The sequence below is a fragment of the Miniopterus natalensis genome, chromosome 11, assembly GCF_054644295.1.
Source record: "Miniopterus natalensis isolate mMinNat1 chromosome 11, mMinNat1.hap1, whole genome shotgun sequence".
Classification (NCBI taxonomy): Eukaryota; Metazoa; Chordata; class Mammalia; order Chiroptera; family Miniopteridae; genus Miniopterus; species Miniopterus natalensis.
In genome coordinates this window covers 77734209-77747954 of record NC_142091.1, presented here as the reverse complement: position 1 = coordinate 77747954, position 13746 = coordinate 77734209, and the positions used below count along the sequence as shown (strand labels likewise).

The 13746-nt window shown below is 68.4% G+C and overlaps 2 protein-coding genes across 3 annotated transcripts; both read left to right on the top strand.

The window, feature by feature from the left end:
* The first annotated feature begins 323 nt into the window (after positions 1 to 323).
* On the top strand, positions 324 to 6284 carry PNPLA2 (patatin like domain 2, triacylglycerol lipase). Its single transcript, XM_087822485.1, has 9 exons — positions 324 to 528; positions 2808 to 3040; positions 3122 to 3187; positions 3535 to 3744; positions 4072 to 4132; positions 4217 to 4363; positions 5098 to 5230; positions 5429 to 5551; positions 5999 to 6284. Exons 1-9 carry the CDS (start codon positions 324 to 326, stop codon positions 6282 to 6284), a joined length of 1464 nt encoding a protein of 487 aa, XP_087678611.1.
* A 3332-nt stretch (positions 6285 to 9616) lies between these two features.
* CRACR2B (calcium release activated channel regulator 2B) lies at positions 9617 to 12805 on the top strand. 2 transcript variants are annotated; one of them, XM_087822484.1, is made up of 9 exons: positions 9617 to 9876; positions 9954 to 10065; positions 10455 to 10629; positions 11057 to 11203; positions 11288 to 11370; positions 11522 to 11622; positions 11812 to 11978; positions 12189 to 12260; positions 12492 to 12805. In XM_087822484.1, the coding sequence occupies exons 1-9, from the start codon at positions 9727 to 9729 to the stop codon at positions 12679 to 12681; spliced, it is 1197 nt and encodes a 398-aa protein (XP_087678610.1). In that variant the 5' UTR covers positions 9617 to 9726; the 3' UTR covers positions 12682 to 12805. The 2 variants fall into 2 exon arrangements, with proteins under 2 accessions (XP_087678610.1, XP_087678609.1); XM_087822483.1 differs by having other exon boundaries at positions 11288 to 11384; positions 11530 to 11622.
* Positions 12806 to 13746: the final 941 nt, after the last annotated feature.

Sequence of the window (13746 nt, the reverse complement as noted above, 5' to 3'; positions counted from 1 at the left end):
CCGCCGACTCCGGCCGGCCGCAGGGGTGGGCAGCGCCGGGCGCCGGGGACCCCGCGGCCGCCGAGCCGGGAGGTGTTTGGGGGCCGGGGGCGGGGCTCCGGGCGGGGCGGGGCCCCAGGTCTCCCGAGGGCGCGGCCGTTCCCCGCGCGCCCCGATTGGGCCGCGTGCGCCGGCCCCGCCCCGCGCCGGCCCCGCCCACCAACCCCTAAAAACACCGACTCTGGGCCGCGAGCTCAGCGTCGCCGCCTCTACAGGCGGAGACCCGAGGACAGCGGCCGCGGCGGCGAGCAGCGCACCGGGCCCGGCCCGGCCCGGCCGCCGCGATGTTCCCCAAGGAGGCGACGTTTCCCCGCGAGACGACGTGGAACATCTCGTTCGCGGGCTGCGGCTTCCTCGGCGTCTACCACATCGGCGTGGCCTCCTGCCTGCGCGAGCACGCGCCCTTCCTGGTGGCCAACGCCACCCACATCTACGGCGCCTCGGCCGGGGCGCTGACGGCCACGGCGCTGGTCACCGGGGCCTGCCTGGGTGAGCGCGGCGGGCCGCGGGCGCTGGTTGCCCCGAGGGCGCGGGCCCGAGCCCGCCCGGGCGCAGCGGCGGGGGGCGGGCAGGTGCGGCGGAAGCTGTTCCATTGGGGCGGGCGGCGCGCGTGGGCGGGACCCTGAGCGCGGGGCGGGGCCGAGGCTGCCGGGCCGCGGGCCAGGCGCCGGCGCGAGGTGCTAGCGGTCACCGTGTCCTGGGGCTGTGACTTTCCCGGGCCTGGCCCGCGGGCGGCCCTGGAAAGCGGCCTGGGCCCCGGGGCCCCTGAGGCTCTCCCGGGCCCCTGCTCCTGGCGCAGCTCCCGCGCGGGCCTGGGTCCCCCGCTGTGGCCCCTCGCTCGCGCCCCTTCCAGGGGGCGGCCGGTGCTTCTGGGCCCCCCGCGTGGTCGGGGGCGCAGAGGGCCGAGTGTGCGGGGAAGGGCGCCTCCGCTCCCGCGCGCTCCCCGTGGGCCGGCCAGTGGTGTTTACAGCGCGCGCTTCGGAGCCCCGGGAATGCTGCCCAGCCCCCAGGGTCCCCGGGCCGCCAAGGTGACAGAGGGGACACCCAAGCCCCGGCCAGCAGGAGCCGGGCGGACTCGGGCCTCCTTCCTATGACCTTTGCCCTGAGGGGGGAGGAGCCGCCTCTGCATTCTTGGGAAGGGGTCCCACCCTAGGGCCCCTCCTCCTCCCCCTCCTGGAGGCCTTCAGACCAGTGTCCTCAGTCCCCAGGTGGCCCGTGCTGGCCTCAGGACCTACCTAGGTCCCTGGTACCCAACTGAGGCCGGGGCTCCACAGCCCCTCCCCACCCCACTCCCAAGAAGACTATTTCTATGTTGTTTTTATAATGAGAGATTACCAACCATAACCTTTCTCTTATTTATTTACTTATTATTTATTTATTTATTTATTTTAAACGTACCTTTATTGATTTCAGAGAGAGGAAAGGAGAGGGAGCAAGAGAGATAGAATCATCAATGCTGAGAGTCATTCATCGGCTGCCTAGCCCGCAACCCGGGCCTGTGCCCTGACCGGGAATCGAACCCCAATCTCCTGGATCCTAGGTGGATGCTCAACCACTGAGCCACAGCCGGCCGGGCTCTCTCTCTTTTTTAAAATCCTCACCTGGCCCGGCCGGGCATGGCTCAGAGGTTGAGCATCGACCTGGGATCCAGGAGATCGGGGTTCGATTCCCAGTCAGGGCACAGGCCCGGATTGCGGGCTTGATCCCCAGTCGGGGGTGTGGGGGAGGCAGCCGATCAATGACTTTCCCATCCGTGATGTTTCTCTCTCTCTCTCCCTCTCCCTTCCTCTCTCTGAAATCAATAAAGATATATTTTTAAAAATAAATAAATAAAACCCTCACCCGAGGGTATATTTTTATTGATTTTAGAGCAAAAGGGAGGGAGAGAAAACATCGATGTGAAAGAAACATCAATCAGTTGCCTCCTGTATGCGCCCCTACCTGGGACCGAACCCGAAACCTAGGTATGTGCCCTGATCAGGAACTGAACTCAAAACCTTTGATGTCCAGGGTGATGCTCCAACCAACTGAGCCACCTGACCAGGGCGAGAAGCCTCTTTCTCACTTGTGGTCTCGGGCAGCTGGAGCCCCCACAGTGTGGCAGGTGCCGGCCCCACGCTGCTCACTCCTGACCTGGGTGGGGGTTCTGGAGGAGGGGGTCCATGGTCTTCAGCTCCTCAGCAAGGCGTTCCTGCCCTCTGACCACTCCCGGGCCTGCTCCCACTCTGGCTCTGTCTTCACCGGCCCTCATGGCCCCCAAGAGGAGTGCGGGGGTGCTGCAGCAGGACACAGTCGTGCTTTCCAGGAGTGGTGGAACCCCACCCACTATTTCCAACCTTGTTGGTGCCGCAAGGCCTGTGCGACTCCGGGGCTGCACTGGGCTTTGTGAGTCTGGGTCTGGCCAAGTGTGTAAAAGCTGAAGCTGGTCAGAGTTGAGCCTCCGCCTAACCGCTTCCCAGGCTGAGTGCCACATGAGGCCAGGCCTGGTGACTCATGGATCAAGGCCAGCTGTTGAGAAACACCGGGCAGAGGGCAGGCCCAGCCCCAGCTGGCCAGCCCCACTGTCTGTCCCCCAGGGGGGCGGGGGGAGTAGCCTGCCTCTCTCTCTTCAGGAGCAGGTGTTAAAAGTCCCAACTGTGGGCCAGGCCCCCTAGTGGGCACTGGGATTCCTCCAGGGTGGTGGGGTGCCATCAGTTGGGGTGCCCTGAGACACTGGGCATGGAGCCATAGGGGTGTGCTGCCCCCTGACCCTTGGCCTGCTGCCCCAGGTGAGGCCGGTGCCAACATCATCGAGGTGTCTAAGGAGGCCCGGAAGCGGTTCCTGGGCCCGCTGCACCCCTCCTTCAACTTAGTGAAGACCATCCGAGGCTGCCTGATGAAGACCCTGCCTGCTGACAGCCATGAGCGCGCCAGCGGGCGCCTGGGCATCTCCCTGACCCGCGTCTCGGACGGCGAGAATGTCATTATATACCACTTCAACTCCAAAGATGAGCTTATCCAGGTGGGCCCTGGCGGGGTCGCACCAGGGGCACAGTTGGACCCTGAAGCCTCCGCTTACCTCCCCTCCCTGTTTTCCACACAGGCCAATGTCTGCAGCACCTTCATCCCCGTGTACTGTGGTCTCATCCCACCCACCCTCCAGGGTGTGGTGAGTACCCCCTGGGCGCCTTTCCTGGGTGACAAGAGACCATCACTGTGGGCCGCGGGACAAGGGTGGAGGAGGAAGCCATCAGTGTCCCCCTCACTCCTCCCGCTGCCTGTTGCCTCACTTCCCCAAGTTACTCAAGAGCCAGGCCAGCCCCAGGCCAGGCACACTTCCTGTAGCTACCCTCCCCCTCCCATGTCTGGCTATTGCTGGGCACCCCGGAGGGCTTGCGGGCTTGTGGCCAGTGCCTAGCGGGTGAAAGGCCCAAATGAAACAGCTGGGGGGGGAGCGGCCAGCTCACCCCGCGGGCCCCTCGTCACCTCAGTGACCACGTGTCCCTGCCACCTCAGCGCTATGTGGATGGTGGCATCTCAGACAACCTGCCGCTCTACGAGCTCAAGAATACAATCACAGTGTCCCCCTTCTCGGGCGAGAGTGATATCTGCCCGCAGGACAGCTCCACCAACATCCACGAGCTCCGGGTGACCAACACTAGCATCCAGTTCAACCTGCGCAACCTTTACCGCCTCTCCAAGGCCCTGTTCCCGCCCGAGCCCATGGTGAGCGTCGTGCTGGGGCGGCCGGCCGGGGTCACACAGCCTCCCTCGCCTGGTCCTGGGGGAGAAAGCTGCCCCTGTCACCTTTCCTGAGTGACAAGGGCAGGGTGGGGACCTGGACAACCTCTTCTGAGGCTGGGGAAGAAGTCTGTGGCCTGCACAATCTCTCCACTGGGGGGCAGCCTCTCCAGCCTCCGCCCAGCCTGACTCTTGTCCTGGGTCCTGGTTCCCTTAGCTCAGTAGTGGGGAGGGTGGGGGTTGCAGGGACACCAGGGACTCGGGGCAGAACTGGGCGTGTCTGACTCCCCTGCTCCAACTGCCCACCCTCAGGTGCTGCGGGAGATGTGTAAGCAGGGCTACAGGGATGGCCTGCGCTTCCTGCGAAGGAATGGTGCGTGGGCCCGGGCCTGTGCGGGGTGGGGTGGGGGCGGGGCCCTGCTCATGGTTGACCCTGGGTTTGGTCTTCCCCACCCAGGCCTCCTGGACAGGCCCAACCCCCTGCTGGCACTGCCCTCTGCCAAGCCCCCTACCCACCAGGAAGAGGAGGAAGCTGTGATGGCTGTGGAGAGGGCTCGAGTGGAAGATCACATCCTGGATCATCTGCCTGCTCGGCTCAATGAGGGTGCGTGGGGTGCGGGGCTCAGGGTGTGGGGCTCAGTGAGGGTGCGTGGGGTGCGGGGCTCAGTGAGGGTACATGGGGGGTGCGGGGCTCAGTGAGGGTGCATTGGGGGTGTGCAGCTCAGTGAGGGTGCATGGGGGGTGCGGGGCTCAGTGAGGGTACATGGGGGGTGCGGGGCTCAGTGAGGGTGCATTGGGGGTGTGCAGCTCAGTGAGGGTGCATGGGGGGTGCGGGGCTCAGTGAGGGTGCGTGGGGTGTGGGGGCTCAGTGAGGGTGCATGGGGGGTGCGGGGCTCAGTGAGGGTGCATTGGGGGTGTGCAGCTCAGTGAGGGTGCATGGGGGTGCGGGGCTCAGTGAGGGTGCATGTGGGGTGCGGGGCTCAGTGAGGGTGCATTGGGGGTGTGCAGCTCAGTGAGGGTGCATGTGGGGTGCGGGGCTCAGTGAGGGTGCATTGGGGGTGTGCGGTTCAGTGAGGGTGCATGTGGGGTGCGGGGCTCAGTGAGGGTGCATTGGGGGTGTGCGGTTCAGTGAGGGTGCATGTGGGGTGCGGGGCTCAATGAGGGTGCATGTGGGGTGCGGGGCTCAGTGAGGGTGCATGGGGGTGCACAGCTGAATGAGTGAGTGTGGGGTGCACAGTTCGATGAGGGTGGAGGGCCATGTGGGGGGGGTGGAGCAGAGCAGGGCTGGCCCTACCTCCCCCACGGGCAGTCAACCTCCCGCCTGTGCCCCACCCACAGCCCTGCTGGAGGCCTGTGTGGAGCCCAAGGACCTGCTGACCACACTGTCCAACATGCTGCCGGTGCGGCTGGCCACGGCTATGATGATGCCCTACACTCTGCCCCTGGAGAGCGCCGTGTCCTTCACTATCCGGTACAGGGTGGGGGGGCAGGAGAGGGGCCTGGACCACACTTTGGGATCATCCCTGAGTGGTGGTCAGCCCAGGGAAGAGGCAGCTGGCCGGGGGAAGGCTGTCTCCCGGGAGGTGTCAGGGCACCGACTGGGCCACGGGCGGGGGTGTGGGCATGGGGCCCCGGGCCACAGCCCCTGAGGCTGCCTCCCGCCCCCCAGCTTGCTGGAGTGGCTGCCCGACGTCCCCGAGGACATCCGGTGGATGAAGGAGCAGACGGGCAGCATCTGCCAGTACCTGGTGATGCGCGCCAAGAGGAAGCTGGGCAGCCACCTGCCCTCCAGGTGAGCCCTGACTGCGCGCCCGCCTGGGGCACAGCCTCGCCCGACGCCCCACTAAGGGCCCCAGCGCCCACTGGGGCACAGCCTCGCCCGACGCCCCACTAAGGGCCCCGGCGCCCACTGGGGCACAGCCTCGCCCGACGCCCCACTAAGGGCCCCGGCGCCCGCCTGGGGCACAGCCTCCCCCCGACGCCCCACTAAGGGCCCCGGCGCCCACTGGGGCACAGCCTCCCCCGACGCCCCACTAAGGGCCCCGGCGCCCACTGGGCACAGCCTTGCCCGACGCCCCACTAAGGGCCCCGGCGCCCACTGGGCACAGCCTCCCCTGACGCCGCACTAAGGGCCCCGGCGCCCACTGGGCACAGCCTCGCCCGACGCCGCACTAAGGGCCCCGGCGCCCACTGGGCACAGCCTCGCCCGACGCCGCTCTAAGGCCCGTCCCGCCCGCAGGCTGGCGGAGCCCGCGGAGCTGCGCCGCGCCCAGTCGCTGCCCTCGGTGCCGCTGTCCTACGCCGCCTACTGCGAGGCCGCGCTGCCCGGCTGGATGCGCAACAACCTCTCGCTGGCGGACGCGCTGGCCAAGTGGGAGGAGTGCCAGCGCCAGCTGCTGCTGGGCCTCTTCTGCACCAACGTGGCCTTCCCGCCCGACGCCCTGCGCATGCGCGCCCCCGCCGCCCCGCGCCCCGCCGCCCCGCACCCCGCCGCCCCGCGCCCGCCCGGCCTGCCCCCCTGCTGAGCGCCGCCTGCCCAGCCCCGGGCGCCCCGCGGAGGGCTGGGCCCCGCTTCCCCGCCCCGTGAGGCGGGCCCTGGGGCCGCTGCGACCCCCGCCCGCCTCCCCGGTCCCGTGGGGCGCGGAGATGGGGCCCCGCAGCTGGGAGCAGGGGCTTTGCTGCCGCCCCCGCAAACCGCCCACTTGCGGCACTGAGCAGGCGGGTGTGGGTACCCCTCCCCCAGCCCCGAGGGCCTGCTTGCGCCTTGATCTCCCCTCCAGGCCCGCCCTGGGGCAGGCGGGGCCCAGGCAGAGGTGGGTGCGGCCTTACCCCCCAGGAACTTGGCACCTCCCCTGCCCTCTGCATTTTTCACGTTCTGCTGAAGAATGTGTGTGGAGAATTATTTATTTTCGCTGAAGCAGATGTAATAAAGGCCACAGCTCAGCCCCTGTGTCTTCCTCGTATGTGACCCTCTCGCCGACCCTGTGGGTCCAGCTTCAGGTCGGGGCTCCCGGGGCCCCCTCTCCTCACGCCCGGCGTTCAGGCCTGGGGTCGCCTCTAGAGGCACCTGTGGGCCCCCGGGGCGGCGCCCCACTGACCTGGCTGGGACACACACTCACCCCCGCTTTGCTCTGAGGCCCGCCGGCTGACCCTTGGGTACAGCTTTCCACAGGCCAGCGGAAGTATCTGAGACCGAGATCCCCGCTGAGTAAAATACAAAGAAATGTTTACAAAAGGTGGTGTCCCCAGCTCCGCTCCGCGGTGACACGGGGGCGGGGGCTGCTCTCTGGGCCCTGGAGGGTAGGGTGAGGTTCCCGGGGAGCACGGGGCCTGCTCCACGAAGGGCATTTGGCCCAAGGTTTGTGTGAGGCGCTGGGCCTCCCCGAGTCATCACAAGCCTCCTAGCCAGGTGCACAGGTGTTCTTGTCCCTCTGTCCGGTCTCACCCCCAGGGTACCCAGTGTCCTGCCAATACATGAGGATGTATACAGGAGAATATTAGGGTGAGGTCTGCCCCAAAGGGGCCGGACCTTGTTCTGGGAGAGACATGGTTTCCTGAAAAGTGTCCTCTGCCCTGAGCTGTTGGAGGGAACGCAGCCGGCCCTCCTTGGTGACCAAAAGGGCCCAGGGGGTGAAGGGTGCTGGAACGGAGCCTGGCGTTTGGCTAGCTTTCCAGGGCCCTTCATCCTGCCGGGTTCAGCCCCACCTGCCTCCCCCCCCCAGACGGGCGGCTGTGTGGGCGGCTGTGGTGGCGCTGGGAGCCCCCAGCCAACAATAACGGTTGGTAGTGGGACTGCAGGACTGGGCGAGCCGGCTGGGCAGGTCCCCGGTGCTCCTGTGTGCCAGGGGCCGCCCCCCTCTCGGTCTCAAGGTCCTGTCCTATCGGCCCAACCTGTTCTAGTTCAGCAGGATCCCAGGCCCCTGGAGAGGCAGAGGCCTCCAGCCCCCAGCTCTGCCAGGGCCCCACCGTGAGGCCAGGCCCTCCAGGTGGGTGCGGGGGGCCAGGCCAGGGCTGGTGGGGGGTATGTGGGGAAGAGGGTGGGGTTTTCTCCCCCAGCAGGTAGGTCACCACAGGCTCCACCCAGCTCCTCCCAGCCCTGCCCCAAATCAAACCCAAGTTTTGGCTGTGCCCCAACAGCAGTGCTGGGGGCCGGGGCCTGCTGAGAGGAGGACCTCCAGCGCCCACCCGTTGCTCACCTCGCACATGCACGGGCATTTGTGCTGCTGATTTAAATGTCATTGTCTAGTATGTTAGGTGTGTATGGTTTGAAAATGGGAAAAGCCGAATTGGGAAAGCTTAGGGGAGAAGGGAGAGGACCATTGAGAATATCTGGGTGTACTTCCTGCCTCGCGTTTTCCTATAAACACTTGTTGGCGCCTTAAATCGGGATCCTCAGGACAGTGCCCGGCTCCCCACTTCGGCCCTGCTCAGGAAGGGTCCCCAGGTGCCTGGGTCGTCCCCGCCCCACGGTGCGCGGGGTCTCGGCCGGGACAGGGACGCGGCTGGCGCGTGAGGGGGGGGGGGGCGAGGCGAGAGTCGGGCTGCGCCCGGAGGCGGGGACAGGGCGACAGCAGCGGCGGCGCCCCGCCCGGGGCCGGCCCACGCCGGGGTCTCGGTGCCCGCAGAGCCGCAGGAGCCGCCCCGTCCCGGGTGCCCCGCGGTGCCCGCCTTTCCGGGAGGAGAGGCCAGGTGCGCGGCAGGTGCGGCGTCGGCGCAGCTCGCAGGTAGGCGCCCCGCGGGGTCCGCCGCCCTCCCGCCCCTCCCGGTCCCCGCGGGGCGCGCCGACCCCCGCGCGTGGAGGTCGGGGACTCCGGGCCCCCACGGGGCGGGGCGCGGGCGGCCCTTCCTCCCTGCGCCGGGAGTCCGGCCGCAACGCAGCTTCCGCTGGACGGACCTCTGGTCCGGGGGAGCCGGCCACCCGCCCGTGGGGGGGGCGCACGGCCCGCGCGAGGCGACGGCGAAGGGTGGCAGCTGCCTCCGGCCCCCGGCGCCCCCGGCGCCCTCCGTCAGACCCGCCCTCTTTGGAGATCGCGCCCCTCAGTCCCCAGGAACACGGGTGGGCGGAGAGTCACTGTCCTGAGCTGACCGGAGGGGAAGGACGTCAGACCCAGGTGTGGGGTCGCCGCGCTGGGGTCGGCGTGGGGAAACCCGGGGCGCGGCTGTGGGGAGACAGGTGGCTCTGATTAGGGGGCGAGGCGCCCCTGGGGGAGGGAGGCCCGCGGAGGCTCGAGCCATAGAGAGGGCGAGTCTGCAGGGGGCAGAGCCTCGCGCCGGGGAGGGCCTGTGAAGCCTAGGGCCGTGGCAGGCACCGGGTCCCAGGCCAGGACCCTGCACCTGCACCCCAGGGGGCCTGGCGCCCGGTGGGTGGGAGGGGCTGCGGCAGGGCGGGAGGAGCTTACCCAGCCTGCCAGCTGGCTGGAGGGCAGGGCTGCTGAGGCCCAGGCTGGATGCTGGGCGCTAGGCTGGATGGGCGGGTGCTCCCCGGGCTCCCTCAGCCCTGTCTCCGTGTCCCCAACTCCAGGATCTGTTCGGCTCCTCCCCATGACCACTCCCGCGCCCAAGCTCTCTGCCCTCAGCTGCCAGAAGCTCCCCTCCTCACTGTCCATCGCAAGGTCTTCTGTGTGACCCCCTTCCCACCGGGGCGGCCCCTCTCCCCAGCCGGTCCTCCCCTGGGCTCCCTCTTGGGCCGCCGCCTCTAGCTCCCTCGCAGTCCTCACAGGCCCGAGCCTGCAGCACCACCCTCGGGTGGCCCGGACCTCCTCCCCGGCTCCCCTCCTCTGGACCAGCACCATGCCTTCCCCCAGTTCCCCTGCTCAACCCTGGGTCCCAGTGGCTCCAGCTTAGCCTCAGCCCGGGCACTTCTCCCTCTGGCTGCCTCCCCTCCTCCCCCCTCGTTTCTTATGAGCTCTGCTGGGCCCCTGACTCCTCCTTGGCCTTCCAGCATCCAACGGCCAGGAGCCCACTTTCATGGCCAGCCCTGGGGAGGCGCAGGAGGAGGAAGGGGAGACAGAGGGGGGCCCCGTGGGGCCATGGGCAGCCATGCTGGCGCAGGCCCAGGAGCTGTTTCTGCTGTGTGACAAGGAGGCCAAGGGTTTCATCACCCGGCACGACCTGCAGGTGAGTCTCCAGTCCCAAGGGGCTGCCCAGCCCGGGGCTGACCTTGGCTGCTCAGCCCTGCATCTTTGTCTGGCCAGGGCCTGCAGAATGAACTGCTCCTCACGCCAGAACAGCTAGAGGCTGTGTTTGAAAGTCTGGACCAGGCCCGCACGGGTTTCCTCACTGCCCGAGAGTTCTGCCTGGGCCTGGGTGAGCCCTTCCCTTGCCCCCCCACCCTGACGCCCACCCAGTGAGCCTCCCCTGGCACGTGTGGGGACTCTGTGGAGCCCACAGGTCACACAGGCTGCAGCTTGTGCTCCACAGACAGGCCCCCGGCTGCTGTGGCATGTGTGGAGCTGACCCCTGCCTCCCCACCCTCTCCCCTGTGCCAAACCCAGGTGGGGCTGGGAGCCAGCTGTCCATTCTGGCCTGAGCCCAGCTGTCACCTCCCATTCCCAGGCCAAGAATCAATCCAAAATAAGGAAGAAAAACAGGAAACTGGGCTCGGAGGAAGGGCAGGATATGTGTGTGTGGGGGGGTGGGGGCTGAGCCAGGGTGGGACCCACGGTCCTGGTAATCTTTCCCTCCCATGCCCACAGGGAAGTTTGTGGGCGTGGAGTCGACCCAGGGCACACTGCCCTCCCGGGCTTCTGAGGAAACCTTTGAGTCGGGCTGGTCCGAGGTGCAAGGCACGGGGGGCTCCCTGGAGGAGGCGGAGGAGGAGAGATTCACCGCTGCGCTGGAGCAGCTGGGGGTGGCCCAGGCCCTGAGCCAGTGAGTGCGCCGGTCCCACTCCCGGTCCCCTCGGCTGCGTGCTGCCCGTCTGTCTGTCTCTCCCATGTCTGTCTGCTCTGGGCAGGGTCCCCAGGCTGGGCCTGGCCCTGCGGTTCTCTCTCAGCCGCCCCCGGGAGGGGCTGGGCGTGATTTCTCGCAGAATTTGCATTTTAGGAGGCGGCAGAAGCGGCTGCTGGGAGGGGCGGCGCCCGGCACGGGGCCTCTGACACCTGGGCCCAGCCCGGCGTAGACGTGACCCCTCGCCGGCCGCGCGCACGCACTGACCCCCCGCAGGGGTGAAAGCACCCCCCAGGAGGGAGGCCCTGAACGTGGGAAATGCGCCGGCTTGTGCGGGGCTGCAGAGGTCACCTTGGGGAGGGTGCGGAGCCCCCACTTCGGCTTCAGCCCCGGTCCGCGCTTCCTCCAGGCAGCGCGCGGTGCGAAGGCTCTGGGTCCGGCTGCAGCGCGAGCGGCCCGAGCTGCTGGGATACTTCGAGGACGTCCTGATGCGTGCGTCGGCCTGCCTGGAGGAGGCGGCCCGAGAGCGAGATGGCCTGGAGCAGGCGCTGCGGCGGTGAGGGCTCGGGGCGGGCGGGGGTCCCCGAGGCGGCAGGGGCGGGCTGCGGGGTGCAGCTGTCTCACCCCCGGCCCCCCGAAGGCGGGAGAGCGAGCACGAGAGGGAGGTGCGGTGCCTTTACGAGGAGACGGAGCAGCAGCTCCGAGAGCAGCGCCAGCGCCAGCGCCTGCGGAGCCAGGTGCGCCCGCGGCCCCGCCCCGCCCCCGCCCCGCCCAATCCCAGGCCCGCGCGTCTCCCTGGCTCCGCCTTCCCGGAATTGGTCCCGCCCCCGGCCCCTGACCCTCCACGGCCCGAGGAGGCTCAGGTGCCCCCGTGCGTCCCAGGACCTCCCCCGGGAGGAGCAGAGAGGCCGCCTGGAGCTGGAGCTACAGAGCCGCGAGCAGGAGCTGGAGCGCGCGAGCCTGCGGCTGCGGGAGGTGAGGGCCCCGCGCGCGGCTGGGGCAGGTGCAGGGCCCCCAGCCCAGGCGCCGCGCACGCCCTGGCACCCTTGAGGTCCCCTGTGCCTCAGTGTCCCCAGCTTTGTAACTGTCGGGAGTCAAAGGCACCCCAGCACCCCGGGGAAGAGGGGGTTCCTCTCCAGCCGCGATTCCCCCGCAACCCCGCAGCTGGAACAGCAGCTGCAGACCCGCGCGGCGGAGCAGCTGGAGGCGCAGGCGCAGAACGCCCAGCTGTGGCTGGCCAACGAGGCCCTGCGGACGCAGCTGGAGGCGGCGCAGGAGCAGCTGCGCCGGCTGGAGAGCGACGTGCTGGGCCGCCAGGAGCAAACCCTACGGTGCCCGGGGCGCGGGGCGCGGGCGGGCCCTCCGCGGGGGGGACCGGCGGGCGCGGGGAAGCGGGGGCCAGGCTTGGGGCTCGGGCCTGGGCCGCTTCCACCCGCGTCCCGAGTCTCAGCCTGGCTCCCAGGGTCTGCCTGGCGCAGGGTCCGCGGGGCGGGGTGGTGCGGGGAGCCTCCCGCACTCGGGTCACCACCTCCCGCCCGCAGAGACGTGGTCGCTGTCTCAAGGAACATGCAGAAAGAGAAGCTCAGCCTCCTGCGGCAGCTGGAGCTACTCAGGTTCGGTCCGGCTCCGGCCGCGAGAGGGAAGGGGCTGCAAGCTCCCAACACCCCTGACCACTGCCCGGCTTACTACAAGGAAGTCCTTCCTTGCGTCTGCCCTGCCTCCCTCACGCTGCGGCCCCGGCCGGGCAGCTCTCTCCTGGTCTGAGGGAGCCGCAGGGCCCACACTCCCCGCCCTAAAGCGCTGCCTCCTGAGACCTCTCAGAGTCCTTGGGCTCCCTTCCCCAGGGAACTGAACACGAGGCTGCGAGACGAAAGGGACGCCTGTGAGACCAAGCAGCTGGTCAGTGGCTCCAGGAAGGCTCTGGCCTCGGCCCACCTGCCAGGGCCCACCTGCCACTGCTGCTGCTGCTGCTGCTGCAGCAACTGGGCTCGACCCCACAGACACGGGTCAGGCCACCTTCCCAGTGCCCGATGACCGGCCCCAAGTGACTCGCTGGGCGTCACCTGGAGAAACGGCCCTTTGAAAGGGACTCGCGGGCCGCCTGGCCTGCCTGCCTGCGAACATGAGGGAGCTAACGCCGGGCTGGTCAGGCTCCCCTCTGCCCCTCTTCCGGCCCTCGTCCCGTCCCATCCCGTCAAACCCATCTCTGTCCAGCAGAAAACCCCTCTCCTCCAAATAAACTCCACTGACTGCACTGCAGCCTCCTGGACCTCCTGTGTGGGGGAGCCACAGGCATCAGGTGTCCGGGGTACATGTGGGCACAGGTGCTGGGGCTGTGGGTCCTTGTTTGTGCTGTGGGCGTCCCTGCATCTCTGGGAGGACCCCAAACCCTCACAGCCCATGAAAGCTTGACGTCCCGTGGGCCTCTCGGTAGGAACAAGGAGACTGATGCCCGGCCACTGTCCCTCTGTCTGTCTCATCATGGAGCACCGGGCGGGGTGTCCTCCCAACCCGGACCCCACTGCCCATCTCTTTCCCCACGCCAGTACTCACACAGCTCTGGGTAAACCCCCGGAACCAGGCCAGTCCTGCCTGGAGCCTCCTGGAGCAGGCCTGGGCCACCTCCCATGCCCAGGGGACCTGCCTAGGGATCGGGGAGCTGCCAGCTCAGCCAAGGGCGGGCTGGGAGGGGTGCTGCCCCGTCTGACTGTGTAGACTCAGACTCGGCCTGGGGCTGGGGCTGCGCCTGGTGGGTGGGGTGGGAGTCTCCCCTCCTTACTCCCACTCTCAGCTTCCCAGTCTAGTGGGTCAGCAGGACTTTCTCCCTCAAGCCTTCCGGCCCCTGCCAGGCCAGATGCCCTCCAGACTGGAGTACCTCTCACGGGGACTCTAGGCCTCCCCGCCAGGCCAGCATCGGCTGACCCCTGCAGCCTCTGGGCGCCCCTGGGTTGGGAGGAGAGAGAGGAGTTGGGTTCTGGAGGACAGTGGGGTCTTGGACAGAGTCCGGGGCCTTGCCTGGGCTGGCCGCCTCCCCCATCTCGCCCGCCCCTGGCTCAGTTCCTCCGTCTCCCGAGGGTGTGTGCCCTGGCTGGGCTCTTG